A 22,204-nucleotide genomic window follows, 5' to 3' on the forward strand; every position below is an offset into this window, starting at 1 on the left:
TAGCAGTGCATAGGGAGGGACCTCGGTGCCCGCAGGACGGGCAGACACACAGGGTGTGGGCACTTGGAGGCCGGTCCTGTCCGTCACGGGGTTGTCACGTCAGCAGCCCCACAGGAAGGGGAACAGCCTGGCTGTCATTTCCCCAGGGCTGAGGTTAGGGCAGGCAATGGGCTTTGCAGAGGTTTCTGGCCATGTCTGAGGCCTCCCCTGACCCTTAAACTCTTGTCTTCCTGGCCTAATACCCCCCTTGTGACCCAAGCTTCAACAGGTATTTATTGAATGTTTGCATTTTGTCTGGCCCAGAAATACATCGCTGGACTAGACAGATTCAAACTAGTTTTCAGAGCTCACATTAGCAAAACAAAAAACTAAAAGCAAAAAAGAAACCCAATTTAAAAAGGACTATATGGTATATTATTTTCCTGTTGTGTTCCTGCCATAGCCAATCACTACATGCTAGTGGGTTAAAGCAGCACAGATTTATTATCTTATCGTTTTGGAGATCTGAATTCCAACATGAACACCCCTGAATTAAAATCGAGGTGTCCTGGGGCTGTGCTCCTTCTAGAGGCCCTGGGGGCAAATCCATTCCCTTGCCTTCCCAAGCTGCTAGCCCTGCCCGTATGCCTTGCTGCCCCCTTCCATCTCCAGAGCCAGCCTACATCGCTCCAGCTACTCTGGAGTCTCTTCTTCTTTGCCTCTGACCCCCCGGCCCCCTCCTTCACTCATAAGGACCCTTGTGATGACTCATGGCCAAGCATTCTGTCTCCACTAGAGCTCAGGAGGAACCCAGAACTCCTTCACAAAAGGAGAGTAGTTCTCTGCAGAATGGCATAGTGTGGCTCCAAAATCTTTAATATCTGTGTTGCACTTCATCTATATAGTTCCCTGCCAAAGGATGTCGACCTCATCTGCCACAGAAGCTCCAAACACCATTGGATCTTTTGGGTCATACAACTCAGGCTGTCTGCAGCCTGGGCCCATTGCAAGGACTTCTCTTGTTCTGGACTCCACTCAAAACCAACAGCCTCTCGAGACACTGAGTAAGTGGGTGGAGGTAGCATGCCCAGGGAGGGGTATGTATTTTGTCTCCACATTCCAAAGCTGGTCCCCTAGGGATTGAGCTACTGTCTCATTAGTAGGAGGTCAGATGGAGCAATGAGTCTTCACCTCGGGTGGGGTATCTCAACAGGCCTCAGGCAACTGGACTCCTAGAAATTTCACCAAGGTGGCAAGAACCTAAAATTTGGAGAGATTTATTACCCACCCTCTTACAAAACACCTAGAATAGTTGCTACTTCCTGTTTCACAGATGCAACCCACACGGTGTGTACTGGACCTGTGTGATGTCCTGTGCAATGGACGGTCACGGTCCCTGCAGCCAGGATAGTACAGGGCTGGAGATGCGCTCAGGGCTGGAGCCAGATGCACGGCTGGAGACTGGAGACGTGCTCAGGTCTGGAGTGCACAGGAGTCAGATGCAGGGCTGGAGACCGATGCAGGGCTGGACACGTGACATGGACCCGAACAAATGTGGACAGGGACAGCGTATGGCTAGCCCTGAGAACTAACGGCAGACTGAACCTGAAGGCCTTTATAGACAGACCCACAGTAAACCCACCAATCAACAGCTGTGCACCAGGTGTCAGGGGTTACGTGGGTTTCTCTGTGGGTCTTCAGCTGGAGCAGAAGTGGAAATTGGAATCACCTGATACATAAGAACCCACTTCTCCAAGGTCCATCTCTGTTTTCTGTGCAAACCAACTAGGCAAGTCGAGTGGGGAGTGGAAGACGTCATTGTCTCTGGATCTGAGTTCTTGGTTGTGGTATGAATCTGTGCAATCTCTCCAAGAGTGCAGAATTACTTTTGTTTCACTATTTGGTAGGGAGAGGCATTTCCAGCACCTTCCACATGGCCTTTCCTTCACTGACTCTCTTACTCCACACGTCAGAAAACCAGTGTCCGCTGTGAGGATGTCTGTTCAGTGTAAGGATTCCAGAACTAGAGAAATAACCACAAGGGTGGGTCCAGGGAACTACTGATTAGTAGTATGCCTCCACTCTCACTGGTCCATTCAGATGTCAGTGGTTTGGGGGTATCCAGAAGTAATTGAATATTTAACAAAACAGTAAGATCAACAATGCACGTTTTAGGAAAAAAAGAAAAAATCTGCAGCAGGCAACAGGTTACTATTTTACCAATAAAGAAGGCAATGACATTGTTTTTAAATGAAGGGAGACAAAATGCTGAAAAGCCTCTGCACAGGGAATGGTGATTCTGTCCATTCTCGACTTCCTACACACTTTCCAAAAACTGAATGTGCATGAGGCACAGCTCATAGATCTTCCTCCTCTCTGGAGAAACAGACTCTATTGGAAAGAACTCCTCATCCCCATTTCTCCTACTCAGAAGTTCCTACTCTGTGACTTCCCATTTCAGAGTAGATACCAGATCTGAATCTGCCTCTCTTGGTGTCCCCAATCCTATCTCTCCTGAATTCCCACCCAAGGTTCCCCTTCACCTACAGATCCAACGTAATCTCACCTGGTGTCTAGGACCTTCACGGAAGTGACTAATTGTGCATTTCAAGCTGACTTTATGCTATTTACACATTCAGTGTCTCTCCCTGCCTCATAAATAATTGTCCCTGATAGGGTAGGGGGTGTATCTGAGAATTTGTTATAATGATTCTGTAAACCAGCAAAAGGAGTTAAGCAATAAATTGCCCCATGGAATTCTAAGTCGTATCTTCTCATTGCTAAATCATGAGTGTACCTCACACCGTGCTCCAGCACGTAAAGGACAATAAACGAACATTTACTCAGCAAATAACCACATTATTAATGATTGGTTAATAATTGCTTAATTGATCACCAATGCTTAATTTAAGACTATTTATTAATGAATGGTAAATTGATAATACACCACCGAGAAAATAATTTGAGGGGCATTTTAAAGTGGAATTCAAGGCTCATTCTAAAAGTACAAAATGATGTAATAAAAATATGACTCAATTTCCTCCCCTGTAGAGTAAAGCAGAGTGGGGTGGTGAGTTTTGCAACCTCGGTGACTTTCCTGCCTACGCCAGCTGTGCGGAGGGGTCCCGGGGACAGAGCCTGGAAGGCCACGCTGAGCAACAGGATGCATGGGTAGGCGTCCATTACCCTCCCATCCCAGTTGCGTTTTGACACTGACATTTTACCAGAAGCAGGACGGCTACTTCCTCATTTGTCAGTCTCTGTAGTGGTCCCAAAGAAGATGTGGACTTCTCCTTTTTCAGAAGACCATTTCTACCCGTCATAAGTGCACAGTTCTGCATTTCAGACACTGCCCAAATGTGCCATCGAGTGAAGACTGCCCCGCGCCTGGTCAGAGCTGGACAGTCAGAAGATTCACGGGTCCTGCCCAGGTCACCACCTCTCCCCACACTTGGGTGGTTTGTGTGCATCTCCAGAGCTCCCTAGCTCATGGAATCCAATCCAGATTAATGAATTTTAAAACAAGTGCGTGAACAGAGACCTTGGGTGCCTTTCCTCACAGCCGTTGGTCATGGCTGGGGTAGTGAGGGGCAATGATCCAGGGCTGAGGAGAAGGGGGAGAGAGAGAAACCAGGCAGAGAAAGAAACCATGATGCATACAGAAGAGCTTTGTCCACAGGCACCTCACGCTTAGATTCAGGGTGTGCATTTTGCAGTGGAAAACCACGCCAGCGACATTGTCCTTATTTTTCCTTATGGGTGATTTTTGCTTTCGTAACTTGGTTAATTTGGCATCCCTCAGGTGTCTCCACAGTAAAGTTTCTATTTGCCCTTTGTAATTAATACTTGATTTGTGGGGAAATACCTTGAGAGTGTGTACATGTTGTGTTCCCCCTTAAACTTCCACTCAGCTGATTCTATCAGCCACTGACCATTATGCTGACGCAAACGCCTTCTCTTCCCCCACTAGATTCATTTCTATATAAATAATATTGCTGATGGTATCTCACTGCTTTTAAATGCTTATGCTCCTTGTATTTCTTTGTGCCATAATAAGCTGAGGCATCTAGGCCTTCTGATTTCCCTATGTCTTCATATTGATATCTAAAGTTCTCCCAGCACTATTTTTTCTTCTCTTTACTATTATCCTTCTTTTCATTTAAAAACCTACCCTAAAATTCACTGTATATAAAGATAACTTTCTTGTAAAGAATGAAACTGGACCACTGTCTTAACATCATGCACAAAAAGACACCCCAAATGGATTAAAGACCTTGATGTGAGACCTGAAGCCATAAAAATCCTAGAAGAGAACACAGGCAGCAATTACTCTGAAATTGGCCATAGCAACATTTTTCTAGATGTGTCTCCTCTGGCAAGAGAAACAAAAGCAAAATTAAACTATTGGGACTACATCAAAATAAAAACTCAGCAAACGAAGCCATCAAAAAATAAAAAGGCAACCTATGGAATGGGAGAAGATATTTGCAAATGTCCTATCTGATAAAGGGGTTAATACTCAAAATATATAAAGAACTTATACAACTCAACACCAAAAAAACACAAATAATCCAATTAAAATGGGCAGAAGGCCTGAAGAGATATTTTTCAAAGAAGAAATCCAGATAGTCAACAGATACATGAATAGATGCTCAACATCACTCATCATTAGGGAAATGCAAATCAAAACCACAATGAGATATCACTTTACACCTGCCAGGATGGCTAGAATCAAAAAGAGAAGAAACAACAAGTGTTTTCGAGGATGTGGAGAAAAAAGAACCCTGATGCACTGTTGGTGGGAATGCAAGCTGGTGCAGCCACTGTGGAAAACAGTATGGAAGTTCCTCAAAAAGTTAAAATAGAAATACCATATGATCCAATAATTCCACTACTGGATATTTATCCAAAGAAAACAAAAACACTAATTTGAAGAGACATATTCATCCCTGGGTGTTCAGTTGGGTAAGTGGCCGACTTTATTTGGGCTCAGGTCATGATCTTGGGGTTGTGAGATCGAGCCTTGAGTTGGGCTCCAAGCTCAGTGGGGTGTCTGCATGAGATTCTCTCTCCCTCTCCTTCTGCCCCCTCCCCCCACTTGCTTGCTCTCTCTCTCTTTCTCTAAAATGAATAAAATAAATATTTTTAGAAAGACATATTCACCCCTATGTTTACTGCAGCATTATTTACAATAGCCAAGATATGGAAGCAACCCAAGTGTGGATAAGGAAGATATGATGTACACATACATATACACATAATGGAATAGTACTCAGCCTTAAGAAAAGGATGAGATCTTGCCATTTGTGACAACATGGATAGACCTAATAGGTATTACACTGAGTGAAATAAGCCAGATGGAGAAAGACAAATATCATATGATTTCACTTATATGCATAATCTAAAAACAAAACAAATGAATAAACAAACAAAAAGCAGAATCAGATCTATGAATACAGAGAACAAACTGGGGGTTGCCAGAGGAGAGAAGATTGGAAGGGGATGTACAAAAGGAGTTGAAAGGGAGCCGGAAATACAGGCTTCCAGCTATGAAAGGAATAAGTCATGAGAATAAAAGGCACAGCCCAGGGAATATGGTCAATGATACTGTGATAGCATCCTGTGGTGACGGATGGCAGCTACACTCGTGGTGAGCACAGCTTAAGGCGAAGAGAAGTTAAATCACTATGTTGTGCACCTGACGCTGATGTAACATTATGTGTCAATTATACTCCACTTAAAAATAGAGACTAACTTTCTCTTGTCCTGTGCAGTGGTAAATGGCTCCATGTTGAGATGAACCTGAGTTTATTTAACCCAATTTCCCAATATTTCACAAGTACAAACAATACATCAATCAGTAGCCTTGGGATATATCTTTTCATATTTTTGGTGGGCATTTCCTGGGGCAAAAGCATAATTTACATATGTTGTTTGGTAAATAATGACAGTTTCCCCTAAATGTGAACTGTCCAATTTTTTTTTTACACAAAAAAGCAATCCCTTCATTTTAAGGAAATTGATATTTCCCAAAGGTACAGGATTTTGAGGGTCTGGGTGGCTATGTATTTTGATAAATACTAGAATGAGACTGGAAATTTTCATTTACTATCTAAAACACAACAGTACCTTTGACACATACCAGCTTTCCATGTGTCCATGTTTCAATCTTGCATTCCTACCAACAATGAAAGCATTTCTGTTTATTCTCAGATTTGTAAAAGCAAGTTAGCGAGTTTCCAATTTTTGCTAAGTAGAAAAGATAACATTTCAGTTTAGTTTAAATTTGCTTTTCTTTTTATAGAAGTAAATCTGATTCTGTATCCTGCTACATTACTAAATTGCTGTATGATTCTAGTAATTTGGGGGTGGAGTCTTTGGGGTTTTCCACATAAAGTATCGTCTTCTGTGAAAAGAAAGAGTTTGACTTTTTCTTTGCCAATTTGAATACCTTTTATTTCTTTTTGTTGTCTGATTGCTGTTGCTAGGACTTCTAGTACTATGTTGAACAATAGTGGTGAGAGTGGGCATCCTTGACGTGTTCCTGATCTTAAGGGGAAAGCTCTCAGCTTTTCCCCATTGAGAATGATATTCGCTGTGGGTTTTTCACAGATGGTTTTTATGAAATTGAGGAATGTTCCCTCTATCCCTATACGCTGAAGAGTTTTAATCAGGAAAGGATGCTGTATTTCATCAGATGCTTTTTCTGCATCAAATGAGAGGACCATATGGTTCTTCTCTCTCCTCTTATTAATGTGTTCTATCACATTGATTGCTTTGCGAATGCTGAACCTTGAATCCCAGGGATAAATCCCACTTGGTTGTGGTGGATGATCCGTTTAATCTACTGTTGGATCCTATTAGCTAGGATTTTGTTGAGGATTTTGGAATCCATATTCATCAGGGATATTGGTCTGAAATTCTCTGTTTTGATGGGATCTTTGCCTGGTTTGGGGATCAAGGTAATGCTGGCCTCATAGAATGAGTCTGGAAGCTTTCCTTCTGTTTCTACTTTTTGAAACAGCTTCAGGAGAATAGGTATTATTTCTTCTTTGAATGTTTGGTAGAATTTCCCAGGACACTACAGACAAAGGGCTGATATCCAAGATCTATAAAGAACTTCTCAAACTCAACACCCAAAAAACAAATAATCAAGTCAAGCAGTGGGCAGAAGACATGAACAGACAGTTCTCAAAAGACATACAAATGGCTAACAGACACATGAAAAAATGTTCATCATCATTAGCCATCAGGGAAATCCAAATCAAAACCACAATGAGATACCACCTTACACTAGTTAGAATGGCAAAAATTGACAAGGCAAGAAACAACAAATGTTGGTGAGGATGTGAAGAAGGGGGAACACTCTTACACTGTTGGTGGGAATGCAAGTTGGTACAGCCACTTTGGAAAACAGTGTGGAGGTGCCTCAAAAAATTAAAAATAGAGCTACCCTATGACCCAGCAATTGCACTCCTGGGTATTTACCCCAAAGACACAGATGTAGTGAAAAGAAGGGTCACATGCACCCCAATGTTCATAGCAACAATGTCCACAATAGCCAAACTGTGGAAAGAGCCGAGATGCCCTTCAACAGATGAATGGATAAAGAAGATGTGGTCCATATATACAATGGAATATTACTCAGCCATCAGAAAAGATGAATACCCAACTTTTACATCAACATGGATGGGACTGGAGGAGATTATGCTAAGTGAAATAAGTCAAGCAGAGAAAATCAATTATCATATGGTTTCACTCATATGTGGAACATAAGGAATAGCATGGAGGACATTAGGAGAAAGAAGAGAAAAACGAAGGGGGGGAAATCAGAGGGGGAGATGAACCATGAGAGATTATGGACTCTGAGAAACAAACTGAGGGTTTTAGAGGGGAAGGAGGTGGGGGGATAGGTTTGCCCGGTGATGGGTATTAAGGAGGGCACGTACTGCATGGAGCACTGGGTGTTATACACAAACAATGAATCATGGATCACCACATCAAAAACTAATGATGTACTGTATGGTGACTAGCACAACATAATAAAATAAAATTAATAAAAATTTAAAAAAGAAATAAAAGGAAAAAATAAGTAAATCTGAACAGATTTTCATATGTTAAAGTGGCATTTTATTTTATTTTATTTTTATGCTGTAGAAGAGTGTTAATTTTCATGGAAAATACTAAAATTAATTTGGAAAAGAATAGAGCACATTGTGAAAAACATGTATTGGATTATTCCTTTTGCCTTGTGGGGTAAAAATATTTTGGATTTTATTATTTTTATTATTTTTTATTTTTTTATGTTTTTATTTTTTCATGATTTTTTAAAACATTCCATAATAGTTGGGCGCCTGGGTGGCTCAGTTGGTTAAGCGACTGCCTTTGGCTCATGATCCCAGGATCCTGGGATCGAGTCCCTCATCATGCTCCCCCTGCTCTACGGGGAGTCTGCTTCTCCCTCTGCCTCTGCCTGCCATTCCCCCTGCTTGTGCTCTCTCTCTCTCTCTCTCTGTGTCAAATAAATAAAAATCTACAAAAAATTTTAAAAATAAACATTTTGTAATAGTTAACATACAGTGTTATATTAGTTTCAGGTGTACAATATAGTGATTCAATACTTCCATACATCACCTGTGCTCATCACAAGTGCCATTTTAATCTTTTTCAAAATTTTCTACTTGTATAGTTTGCAATTTGTCTATTTTTCTTCAATAATTGACATTCATATATATAATGTCCACATATATGTATATGCATATACATAGGAATACATACAGAATCTTTGATATACATTATAAATATTTTCTCTTAGGTTCCATCTATGTTTTGACCTTCTTTTATTTTTTGTGCTATGCAAAGATGTGTTTTATTTTTATGTAGCCCAATTTCCATGATTTCTTGGCACTGCATCTGGATTTTGAACTCTATTTTATTTTTATTTTTTTTAAAGATTGTATTTATTTATTTGAGAGAATGAGAGAGAGAGCACAAGCAGGGGGAGAGGGAGAAGCTGGCTCCCCGTGGAGCAGGGAGTCCGATGCGGAACTTGATCCCAGAACCCTGGGATCATGACCTGAGCTGAAGGCATACACTTCACTGACTGAGCCACCCAGTGCCATTCTATTTTATTTTTTAAGAAAAACATTTATTTTTTTATTTTTCCCAGCTTTATTGAGGTATAATTAGCATATAATTGAATAACATCTTGAAAGTCACATTTACTTCACATGCCTCTGAGAGTCATTGCTTTACCTATTTTGTATTTAGGTCTCTGATTTTTGGAAATTTAATCTGTACCATATGACCTATGGGTCTAGTTACATCCCTTTCTCCCTGAGTCCACCTTTTTGTGCAGGGGTTTTGATATACCATCTTGTTAGCATTTATCACATCCTGAATTTCCACATGCACTGGAGTCTCTGTCTGAACTTTATTTATATCACACTGCTTCTTCTATCTATTATTGTGTCCACAGCAACTTGGTTTAATCACGTGGTCACTTTTGGTTGAGCCAGCCCAGTCCTATCTCCATAGCTGTACTTCTTTGGTTTTTTCCTAGCTCTTCTTCCTCTTTCATTTTCCCTTGTGGACTTTTGCTCGAGAAAGAAAGCTCCTTGGTAATATTTTGGGGACTCAAGTACATTTACATATTTAGTTATGGAGAACTCACATCTTTACGACGCTGAGTTAGTCTACCCGGTGATAAGACACATCTCTCCTTTCGTACAAGTCACGTTTTGGTGTCATTCAGAAATGTTTGAAAGGTATACTTTGTGTGTCAAGTCATGCACATTTCTTAAAACATTCATTCCTTAGAATTTTCTTCTCTGGTTGTTGATATTCAAAGTGAGGTTGGGATTTATTTGTGTGTATGAGAGCTGTTGGTTCCTAGAAATTAATTTTGTAACAGCTAAACACATTTGATATTTTTTTATTTATTTAAATTCAATTAGCCAAGGTATAGTACATCATTAGTTTTTGATATAATGTTCACTGATTTATTAGTTGAGTATATTTGATATTTTTTTTACCAATGAGTGACTTTTATCATGGAGTCCCTAGGGCTTTCCAGGTTGTTTCCCTTCTTGCCATGCACTCTCACTCATGATACAGCCCTCCTCACCCACATCCCTGGTTGTCCAATTCCCTAAGGACCATGTGCTCAAATTCTCCCTGCTACTCAAAGTCTTCAAAGAACTGGCTCATCCCGCATTTCCAGCTCTGTTTTCCACTCGATATCCCTACCAGAGTAGAACCACCACAGTCCACGATAGGGTGAGATCTTCCATTGCCAAAATAAGGAAAAAAAAAATGGCTATGGTCCATTCTAAGTCTTATAATATACCCTCCTTGTTTTTCCTTGGCAACTGGCCTACTTTCCTAGCACAGAACACAATGGAAAATTTGTGGAAATGCAAGCACTGTAAATATATGTCTAATCTGGAGAGTCAATGATGTTACAAAAAAAGAATCCAAAAGTACAAAATGATAAGAAAAACAATAGGAATAAATGCTTTCTCTTAGGCCAGAATTTCCAGAAGTAGTTTCTTTTTCTTTTCTTTTCCTTTCTTTTTTTTTTTTCTTTTGTAATCTCTATGGGGGCTCAAACTCATGACCCTGAGATAGAGTCACATGCTCCTCCAGCTGAGTGAGCCAGGCTCCCCTCCAGAAGTTTCTTTAAGAGCTGATGAAACCCAATGATATGCTGAGGCAGGAGATCCTTTCTTTACCTTGGCCTTCCAGAAAGTTCTTAGATGTTTCTTCCTACAGCATAATCAGCCCCCTCCACTCCAGGTCGCTCCTACCTGAGCTCTCAGCTACCCCTGAGCACACGCCGAAGGTGCAGGCAAGCAACCAGTGCCCACCTGTCTTTCTGCCTTGCTCAGAGAGCTGCCCTCACTGGCCAGGATGTGGCTTCCACCATCAGATGGCTATTTGTGGTGAGCCCGGCAAGCATCTAGCTCCAGATGATCATCAGGTCCAACGGGTATGGCCTGGAATGATCTGGTGTTGTGGTCTGTTCTAGGCCACCGTTCAGCTCTGTTCTCCCTAAAAAGGATGAGAGGAGCTTCCGATTTCAGAAGTGAAACAGAAAATGGAGGGGAAAGAGGAAGCAGGCCTCAAAGCAGAAGTGCGTTGTGGTCCAGAAGGAAAGAAGCAGCAGTTTGATAAAAGCCAAACCTGAAGGTTATCCCCAGGCTAACCTGTGTGTTCGCTGTGGAAACTGAGGGCTTTATTTCCTACATTTGTAGGAGCAATCCGGCTTCTTCAGTCAAGTGACTGGGTCTTTGAAGACACTCAAAGCAAAGGGGACAACCGACCAGTGAGCTCTGTGCTGCCTGAGGTGACTGTTTATGGCCCCCAAAAAGTGGAAATGCCCTGAGTACCCACCTGTCAGTGAAGTTATGGCCAATCCAGTTCTGGTTAGAGACCACCTCCAGCCAGTTAAAATCAGACATTTAATCATCTGAGAAGAAACACACCTTACTGAGCAAAGAAGTCGGGGAACGAAGGCATGCATATTTACAGGTGATCTTAATTTTTTATTATGCCCATAGAAAAGACTAGCAGGGAAACACCAGGATTAACGCAGGTTGATTTGCATTATGGGATTATTCGGTTTTTATTTCTTCTTCCTACTTTTCTGTGATTCCTAAGTGTTCTGGGATGAATCAATTTTTTATATAATAATAAAATACACATGAAGGCATAAAAAAAGGAAACTTGCAGAAGGGCTAGGAGTCAAATTAGCAGATGCTGCATTAAATCCACTGAATTTATGTTTTAAAGCATCCCCATTTCATCTCCCTCTGGGTGACTACTGACTGCATATTAGATCTGGTTGACAGCTCTGTACGTTTCAGGAGCATGTGCATGTGCACCCCATCTCAAGGATGCCCATGCACCTCCATATTTGTGGTGAGGACTTCATCGGAAGCAATTTTAGCCCCAAACTGAAGGATCCGACAATTCCTGGGGGAAAACTCAAAGCAATAGGGAATGGGAGCCCATAAATATATGCCCAAGAGTCTCATCCTTTGGAAGGAAAATTCTGGGTGGTATTCTGTTCTCTCTTAGAGATCTCGGGGGAGTCTTATCCACATAACCTACTGCAGTGACCTCAGGAATGCATCCCTATTTCAGGAACCCCTCTCCCTATCCCACTCACTCTGGCTTCCAAATAAATCACCTGCACTCATATTCTTGTCTTAGATCCTACTTTCAGAGTCACTGACACTAATTTAAGGACTAGAAAATGCCATAAGGTTTTTTTTTCCCCAGTGATATGATCCTTACCATAACCAGCCCAAGACTTCTTCTTACTCATTTATTCACCCATTCACCATTCAGGAAGGCTTACCCCTGTACATTTCAGAAATATCTAAGCATGTCAACCCGCAGCCGCTCCAGGAAATGAAGAGGTAACATTGAGCGAAGCAGATATATTTTCTGCCCTTTAGCAAGGTCTAGTGTCATTGGGAAAGCCCAATTAATAAACCAATTACACAAATAAGCCTAACATAGGTACAAGGATTGGTCCCACGGAGGAGAGGTTTAAAGCAATAGGACAACATAAGATAAAGAAATAACCTACTTTATGGACTTCAGATTGAAGGTGATGAGGGAAAATTAAATTATGTAAATTACAGCTAAATGCCAAGAATGAATTGGTATTATAGAAATTAAATGAGGTTAAGAGGAAGAAGGAAGTATTACAGACTATCTTGAGCAAAGGTCTTCAAATGGGTGAATCCTAACACATTAGAAGAAATAAAAAATCATGAGAAATAAAAAATTTAGCTCTGATTCCTGAATGTGTTACACTAAAATCAAACCTTTGTGAGATACTCAAAACACTACCTAATTAAAATAAATGGTTGACCTCCATTTTAATTGGGGAACATGGGTATCCTGGGATTTTCAGTGACAACTTACATGACATTGGGAAGGCAATTCCCAGCTTCAACTTCAAGTTGTTTGGTGTTCTGATTGGATTGAGTTAATGTGGATCATTTGGGGAGTTTACAGTCACACGGTGGGGAGACCCCAAAATACCAGCATTATTGTCTGTGGAGTATTGTCATTAGAATATTGTCAGTTCTCCCATCAATGAGGTCGTTCTGAGCATGTGCTAAATTCTGGCTTTTTCCATGTATATGTAACTTTCTTTAGACTATCAATTTAGTGAAACAGAGAAAAAATTTGTCTCAGAATAGAATAAATCCCATGCCTGATCCCCACCCATTGCTTAACTGTACTGGGCCCAATGGATAATGAGCTAAACCCCAAAGTCCAGATTGACCATCTTCCTCTCAATTTGAATACAGGAGAATACACTTACTTATTATCTTGGATGATATTATTGGATAATGTAAACGTTCAACATAATATATTGGATATTTATTATATTTGTTGTATCTTGGATTTGCTGTTACCTAAATTTCACTTCAAATTCCCTCAGTTGGGGTGCCTGGGTGGCACAGTCAGTTAAGCGTCTGCCTTCAGCTCAGGTCATGATCTTGGGGTCCTGGGGTCAAGCCCCACATCGGACTCCCTGCTCAGCAGCGAGTCTGCTTCTCCCTCTCCTTCTGTGATTTCTCTCGCTCTCACTCTCTCTCAAATAAATAAATAAAAATTTTCAAAAATCCAAATTCAGTTGAAAGCTATTGGCCTTTGGACAGGGAAATTCTCTGCCTTAAAACTATTTTTATTTGCAAGGTGCTCATTGCATGCCCAATTTCAGGTTAGGTTGACGAGATGATCAAGCAGAAGTTACAATAGAATTACCTAAAGGAAAATCTATGCAAGAATTTGCTCTGGAACTTCCTCATGTTTTCAAAGAAAAACATTTTCAATTTTAGATTGTCTTGTGGGTCTAGGAGATGAGTGGGGTTCAGTTTTCCACCAACTGGTTTGTTCTCTTCCTGTGTTATTTCCACACTCCACGTGCACAACTTTTCCAAAGCCCTGAGCATCTCCAAGTTTCTGGAGGACAGATTGGCTCCCTTGTTTTCCATTTTATTCTGTGCATATGTTAGGTTGTACCTATTTCATTAGATTTATTACACACCCACTCTGCCCTTAGTCCCCAGGCAATATGGGTGCCAAGCCATCAGACATCTGGAATAGCATTTGGCAAGCCAGATATCAGATACACATATCCAAAAACTCAAACTCTCTCTATCCCTAAACAGGGACTTGAAAATAGGTGACAGGGAGGGCATATTACTGTGGTTTGCCCCAAGACAAGTCTCCTCCAGAGAAAGAAGAGAGGGGGAGGGAGGACTGAGGTCAATAACATAGGTGATACGGGAGGTTGACAGGATGTTAGAGACCAGGTGCTCACTGCTGACTTGGTTGATCTCTGTTCTGGCCTCTCTCTCTTTCTCTCTCTCTCTCTCTCTCCCCTTCTTCCCCAACTCTTCGGATATACATATAATTTATCTCCATTATGGATGTGCTTCTCTTTCTCTTTCCCTCAGACGGAGTGGAGTCAATGCCTCCCTCTGCTTCCTACTTCCTCTCTCATATCATAATCCAATGACAGAATCAGCTGAGAAACCTCAAGAATTCCTAAGCATGTTCCTGAGATCTTTTTTTTTTTTTTTAAAGATTTTGTTTATTTATTTGATAGAGACACAGCGAGAAAGGGAACACAAGCAGGGGGAGTGGGAGAGGGAGAAGCAGGCTTCCTGCCGAGCAGGGAGCCTGATGTGGGGCTCGATCCCAGGACCCTGGGATCATGACCTGAGCCGAAGGCAGACGCTTAACGAATGAGCCACCCAGGCGCCCCTCCCTGAGATCTTTATATCAGATGTAGACTTCTCTTGGATTCAGAGATTTTGTTCACATTTTAAGGATTTATTTTTTTAAGATTCCATCTATCTATGAGAGAGAGAAAGAGAGAGAGAGACTGACAGCACAAGTGGGTGGAGGGGCAGAGGCAGAAGGTGAAGCAGGTTCCCCGCTGAGCAGGGAGCCCAACGCAGGGCTCCATCCCAGGACCCTGGGGTCATGACCTGAGCCAAAGGCAGGCACTTAACCAACTGAGCCACCCAGGCCCCTCATTTTAAGGATATAGTGTGCAGATTACTGATTCCGAGTGTGGCCTCACAGGATTCTGGAGCTTCACCAGTGTATCTACGTGTGATTTGTTAGCTGAGAAATATCCTCCATGTTGGAAACAACAAAGTATCTCTTATGCTCCAATTTGAGGCAGTGGACAGTGCTCTTGATCTTTGAATTTTCAAATTCTCCAGCTGAGCTTGGCCCATTGCCTGTGTGCATGAGCATCTGAGCTTCTCAGTGCACTGCCCAGGCTCCTTGGCCAACTCCAGAACTAATGTGTTTCTCTCCTTTATCCCACACACTGTGGCTACACTAAAATGTTTGCATGTCCCTTACCCTTGATGTTACTGCATCAACTTAAATCTTTGCACACATGACCACTGTGTAATATTGACCATTCCCATAAGAGTTAAAAAGTGACAAGTCCACCCCATACAAGGCCATCCCATCTGGTGTTAAGGTCCAACCAGGGTACTGGATTCCTCTCTAGACCAGAGCCTGGGTTGAGGTTTCAGACAATCTGCTATTTCCCACATGGTTTCCAGTAGTAATGTCCATTGTGAAAATACCCTGCTGTTGTGCCCTCTCTACAGGTGACCATCATTGTGATTTTAAATTAATCATTTCATCCCTTTTCATGGTTTTTGCACCTTTTATGACTCCTACATAATTTATGTTGTGTCTTGTTAATAATGCAATAGTGTCGCATGCATCCTTTTGGCTTCCTTCTTTCACTCATCATTGTATTTGTAAGATCAATCTGTATTTATTATGTTTGTAATCCTAGTTTGTGCATTTTAACTGTTGTATTATATTCCATTGTATAAAAGTAACACAAAATACTCATTCATTCTTCAGTTGGTGGAATTTTGTTATTTACAGTTTTTGGCCAATGGGAGCAGTGTTTCTCCCCTGACTCTTGTGCCTATATCCTTGGGTATATGTGCGCGGGGTTCTCCAGGGCAAACTTCGAGGTGTCGGACTGCCTGATCATAGCTACATATCTTTTCCCCTGAGCCAGAAAATCCACACTACCCCCTACCAAACTGGCTGGAGCAATTTGCACACCTACCAGCAGTGTGTGAAATGCTACCTGCTCTCCAGCAGTGCTTTGAAATCAAAACAAACAAATATCTCTCTATCATCTTGGAATTCACAGTCTCATTTAATTAGCACCACAACCCTGAAGGAGCGATCATCACTACCAGGCACACAGGAAAGCACCAGAGGCTCACGCAGGAGAGGGCTGATTCCAGGTGCTGATGCTGGGGGAGGAGCCAGGCAGTAAGCCCCTGCTGAAGAGAGAGAAGCCTGCAGAATCCAGACAAGGTGTTGGGATGTCATTCTGGGCTTGCATCTTCCAGGCTGGATAAAAATTTCAGTCCGTCAAAGCAGTTACTCAACCATATTACTTGAGTCTCTGCACTTAGAGCTGGAGGGACAGACTGGAAACTCACATCAGGGAGCATGCATGTGACAAAAAGACATTTGTGATACACAGTATTGGAACAGAACAAAGAAAGTGAGTGGAGTTATGGGCACAAATGTTTCGTGTGGATGAAACTTCATGTCATCAGGGTGCGGGAATAAGAGAAGCCAGACACTAAGGAGGCAGCAAGGCAAGGGGCAAGGTTCGTGGTGGAGGAGCCTCCTCCAGGGAGCATTCCCAGCCTCAGTCCTTGCCTCCTGCACAGACAACAGTGCTTCATTGCCTTTAGGTCTTCAGCACAGAGTTCATACAGTTCATGAACCTCTTTAGAATCTTCTGTGTCATTGCAGCCTTGTGTGTGTGTGATTCTGTTCTAAGGTTCTACAAACCCCAAAGAGTGTGTGCAGCGTCGTCCTCAGTTTACCTTTTGGCTTCACCTTGGGCACTTCTCTGGCTGTGCCACGCCTGAAACACCAACACTGCTAGCACCACCAGGACCAGTGCGGACAGACCCATTCGGATGAGATTCTCCAGTGTGTGATCTGGAAGTGGGGCTAGGGACAACGGGACAGAGAGGTCATGCAGGGCAGGACAGGTCACGCCTACCACAGCACCCAGAGGGGAGGTCTAGGTCTCTCCTCCCCTTGAACAGGCCATATGCACCGCAGGCTGACTATGTTCTGATACTCAGCACTCGTGGAGTCTGGAGTCTGCACTGATGGGGTGATAGTAACAGGAGCCCCTAAGAGTCAGGAATGCAGAGCAGATGAGTAGCTGGGGATATCTCAGCCCAGCGTTCCCCCGAGGATCTGAATTATCAAATCTCCCTTTTCCTGTCCCGAGGAAGGACCTCGGCTTTCACAGTGATCCCTCCTGCAGCTGTAGGTGAGGCACAGACCCTCTTGTCTCCGATTCCTTTGCATTTAGACTTTGCTTTGGGGTCTTAATGACAAAAAAGGGTTCAGCCACACCCCATGCCATGAGCTGACAGTGCACCTGTTTGGAAATTCCTCACACCTAGATCTTTCTTGCTCTCTCATCAGACTGAGCAATAGCCCACACTGAGCTTAATTTCCTGGGGAGGACAGTCCTGAGTTAATCCTCAGCTGAGAGTCCTGGATTCATGGATGAGAGGTGGGTGCCCAGGGATTCCTGAGGGTCAGAAACACAAAGGGGTGGGCACCCAGGGCTACCAGTCTCTGCTCAGCCTCGGCCCATTCAGTTTCATCCTGCATCTGTGTTAAGAACATTCAAATGATTTTCTTTTGCTATTTCATCCATCCATTCATTCATTCATTCATTCACTATTGAGCCAATAGTTATGGACTCTCTGGAAATATAAATAGATGTATTTATATACATATGTGTGTATTTATGTACATTATCTACATATTTGATATAGGATATATTTATATATAAATGTATAAAAATCACATACTATACATAAATGCACACAATATACATATTATATATTATATAATGTATTTTATATGCTATATATCTGTATGTAAATAGAGACATATGTGGTGAGACAGTTGTATGTATACAATACACAGGAGTCTGTGTGCCGCATGCACATGTGTGTCTTGGTGAAGGTAATAAAGAATAATCAATGTTCTTATTAAGAAGAAAAATGTGGAGTGCCTGACTCTAGCATCTGACTCTTGATCTCAGCTCAGGTCTTGATCTCAGGGCTGTGAGATTGAGCCCTGCATTGGGCTCCACACCCAATGAAGAAGAAGAAGAAGAAGAGGGAGAGGAAGAAGGAGGAGGAGGAGGAGGAGGAGGAGGAGGAGGAGGAGGAGGAGGAGGAGAAGAAGAAGAAGAAGAAGAAGAAGAAGAAGAAGAAGAAGAAGAAGAAGAAGAAGAAGAAGAAGAAGAAGAAGAAGAAGAAGAAGAAAGAAGAAGAAGAAGAAGAAGAAGAAAGAAGAAGAAGAAAGAAGAAGAGAAGAAGAAAGAAGAAGAAGAAGAAGAAGAAAGAAGAAGAAGAAGAAGAGGGGGAAGAGGAAGAAGAAGAAGGAGAAGAAGAAGAAGAAGAAGAGGAGGAGGAAAGGGGGAGAAGGGGAAGGAGGAGAAAAATGTGTATCAGATAAGATGGAGCTATAAATAGAAAAGTCTGTAATACATTTAGGACTGATTAAACACTTTTTTAAAAATTATAAAAGGTGTTAATGGGGTATTTGTATAGGGTCACGAGCCAAGGTGTCATTTGGAAAAGGATTTTAAGTCAAAACTGAAGAGTGGCAGGGGCGCCTGGGTGGCTCAGATGGTTAAGCGTCTGCCTTCGGCTCAGGTCATGATCCCAGGGTCCTGGGATCGAGTCCCGCATTGGGCTCTCTGCTCCTTGGGAGCCTGCTTCTCCCTCTGCCTCTCTCTCTCTCTGTCTCTCATGAATAAATAAATAAAATCTTTAAAAAAAAAAAAACTGAAGAGTGGCAAACAGTGAGGCATAGGAAGAGAGAGTGTCAGTATTTATCACACAATGAATGACAACATCCTTTGCCTAAGCTATTCTATTCTAAGAATTTAACCAAGAGATGAGGGGTAATTGCTTCCACATACCTCTGTGCATTAGGTATGTGCAAGGATATTCATCACAGGATAGTCTGAAATATCAAAAGCCTGGGAATAAACAAATTGCCAATACCAAATTATAGGGTACTGGATACATATATCCTGACACTTTCAAGCAAGAAACGACTATACAACCCTTAAAAAGTTTAAAAGAGATTTGTGTTACACCAGATAATTCTTTAGAATGTATTTCATTTTTTAAAAATAGAGCTGATCAGAACTGTGTCTATAAGATGTTGATGTTTGTCCACCCATGGAAGATATGTTTGTAGGTTCTCCCTGAATGTTCAGGGGGGAAAAGGTAGGTGAGTGTGGTTGGGTTGGTTTGGGGGGATTGAGCAAGTGGTAGCAGATTGAGAGGTAACTACTCTTCTTGTACCCCATTTGTGAACAGTTTCCGGGATGGACCATGTCAATGCATTCCTGTTAAAGAAGTAGATAAAAGCAAGTCTTCTGGCTTTTTCAGAGATGCTGCATTTCACACGTGGGTCGGGGCCCAGTGGGAGGTGTGGGGCAGAGGAGGGAAGGACAAGGTGCATCCAGAGAAGTGGCTGCTGTGGGGTCATCCAGACACTAGACAGACGGGATGGGGAAGAAGACATTCGCACAGCCCCTCACCTGTGACCATGAGCTTCAGGGGGTCGCTGGGGTGCGACAGCAGAAAAGGGGTGCTGCCGAGTGACCCGTAGCACCTGTAGGTCCACCCGTGGTCCAGCATCGCAGGGCACAAGTCAAAGTTCGCCTGAAATTCCCCATCTTGGTGCTGAGATCTGAGGTGCAGGGGGGGCCGGCTTCCCCCTCCTTGGACAGAAGGAACACATCAAACAAGCTGGGGCTCTGACACCGCGGGGTCACATTCTCTCCCGGGGCCGCAGAGGGCCCCGGCTGGGCAGACAGGGTGGGAGTTGGCCCCTGTGGGAGCAGGACTGGGAGGGAGAGTCCAGGGTGTTAGGGGCGGCTCCGCCCTCTCGCCCCTCCCCTGAGCTGAGATGAGCTGTCACTCAGGCGCTCCATCCAAGTGCGGCTCCTGGCTTCTTCTGTTCCCACTTTTCTTAAGATCGCACTTTATAAGGTTTGATAGGTAAATAAAGAATGTCACTTTTTTATTTAACTGATAAGGTTTTTGCTATTTTGTTATTTGCGATTTTGATGAGTAAACCAAAGAATATTTGCATTCTGGAAAAAAAAAAAAAAAAAGATTGCCCTTTCCTGTCCTGGCATCTCTCTGCCTGTGCTCCCTGCCCCCACTTCCAACAAGACCCTGAAGCGCCAGTCCAAGAAAAGTGGGAGTGTGAGCTGGGATATGACTCCTCACCTGCGACCAGGATGTCCAGGGCGTCACTGGGGGCCGACCACTCGGAGGAGAGCTTGCGTCCACCATAGCATGTGTACCGGCCCCCGTGGGAGGGTCTCACAGGGCCCAGGTAGAAGTCTGCCCCAGAGAGCCCAGCCTGGGGCTGTCGGCCAAGAAGCTGGGGAGGGTCACGTGCGCCCTCCTTGGACAGAGCGAATCTGTCGTAGCCGACATCAGAGCGACACTGGAGGGTCAGGCTCTGTCCAGGAGCAACCACCGGCCCTGGCAAGACTGACAGGGATGGTTTCCTAGACACATCTGGGAGAAAAGGTGGTTCTGGTTTCCAAGAGGGTCAGGTTCCTCCTCCTCCTCCCACAGGCCTCCCACTGCTGGCTCCCAGAGTCCTGAGCTCTCTTGCCCCAACCTCATCCTACCCCGTGTTCCACCTGAGATGAGGCTCCTCTCACTGGTCTGGAGACCCAAGGAGTTCTAGGATCATACCCTGAATTCCTCACCTGAGATCAGGAGCTCCAAAATGTGGCTGGAGGTGGACCACACATAGGGAGAGCTCAAGAAATAATCATAGCACCTGTATGTCCGCCTGTGACTTGGGCTCACATGGTCCACAGTGAAGAGTGCCTGGAACCACCTATCAGCTTGGCGCTGTGAGTCCAGGTGTCTGGGGTGGCCCTCTCCTCCTTCGCTACACAGAACAAACCAGTCAAAATCCTGCCATGAACCACACTGGAGGGTCACGCTCCCTCCTGAGGTCACAATGGGGCTGGGCAGGGCTGAGAGGTCGGGTTTGTTGAACATTCCTGGGAAAGAACAAGCCAAATGTGTTAAAAGGGGAGGGGGCGCCTGAGGACAATGTGCTAAGTGAAATAAGGTAGACGCAGAGGGACAAATACTGCATGATTCCACTTCTATGAAGAATCTAAAGAGGGTCAGATTCGTAGAAGCAGAGAGTAGAATGGTGGCTGCCAGGGGCTGCAGGGAGGGGAAGGGGGAGATCATGGGTATAGAGTTTCAGTTTTGCAAGATGGTTCAGTTCTGGAGATCAGCTGTGCAACACTGTGCCTATAACAACACTGTATTGGACACTCAAAAATTTGTGAAGAAGGTAGATCTCGTGTTCTAAGTTCTTACCATAATAAAAAAAAAAAAAAGGAGGGGAAGAGAGGGGAACACCACCCCCAGATTGTCAACGGGACTCTGCTGTAGAAAGGGAGGTCCCTCCCCGGGCACAGTCACCTCACCTGTGTGGACGGAAGAGCCTGCTCACCTGTGACTGCCAAGTCCAGAGGCTTGCTGGGAACTGACCACCTTGTTTGTCTGTGATACAAGCAGGAGTAGCGCCCAGCAAGGTGGTAGGTCATGTGTGGGAATGGGAACTTGGCCTTGTTGCTGGGTCCCAGTGGAAACTGCCTTCTCAAGGGCTCTGAGACTCCTTCCCAGTACAGGAAGTACTGGTCAGCTTTCTGAGACCGCTGACACTAGATGCTCACAGGCTTCCCCTGGGCCACCACAGGGCCTGGCTCTGCCCAGATGATGGGTGTGAGCAGCGTCTCTGGAAGAGAGTCAGAGTTGCAGTCCCTATATTCTCTATGCCTCAGTTTCCACTAGCTCTCAGCCCTGGGGCCCCTTGTACACCTTCTTTATTGATCAGTTTAACATTCCTCTCCTCCATCCTCCAGATGCCCTGGCAGGGAGGGGAGTCCTATATTGTGCCCCAGGAGGAAGTGGGACCTGGGACCCCCGGGGATGGGCTCACCTGCCTGCACGTGGGTCATCTGGCCCAGACACAGTCCTGGAAGAGAGATCCCAGTGAGAGGCCACTGACTCCTGAGCAGATC

At 43.7% G+C, this 22,204-nt stretch overlaps 1 protein-coding gene across 1 annotated transcript in view; it reads right to left on the reverse strand.

The window, feature by feature from the left end:
- LOC116622339 (leukocyte immunoglobulin-like receptor subfamily B member 3) overlaps positions 1–22,204 on the reverse strand; it is a 205,279-nt gene that overhangs the window by 16,332 nt on the left and 166,743 nt on the right. Inside the window, 4 exon segments of the mRNA XM_032388745.1 lie at positions 19,673–19,849; positions 19,852–19,980; positions 20,370–20,666; positions 20,864–21,166. Of these exon segments, the coding sequence (XP_032244636.1) occupies positions 19,673–19,849; positions 19,852–19,980; positions 20,370–20,666; positions 20,864–21,166 (906 nt within the window).

The sequence above is a fragment of the Phoca vitulina genome, unplaced genomic scaffold, assembly GCF_004348235.1.
Source record: "Phoca vitulina isolate PV1807 unplaced genomic scaffold, GSC_HSeal_1.0 scaffold52, whole genome shotgun sequence".
Taxonomy (NCBI): domain Eukaryota; kingdom Metazoa; phylum Chordata; class Mammalia; order Carnivora; family Phocidae; genus Phoca; species Phoca vitulina.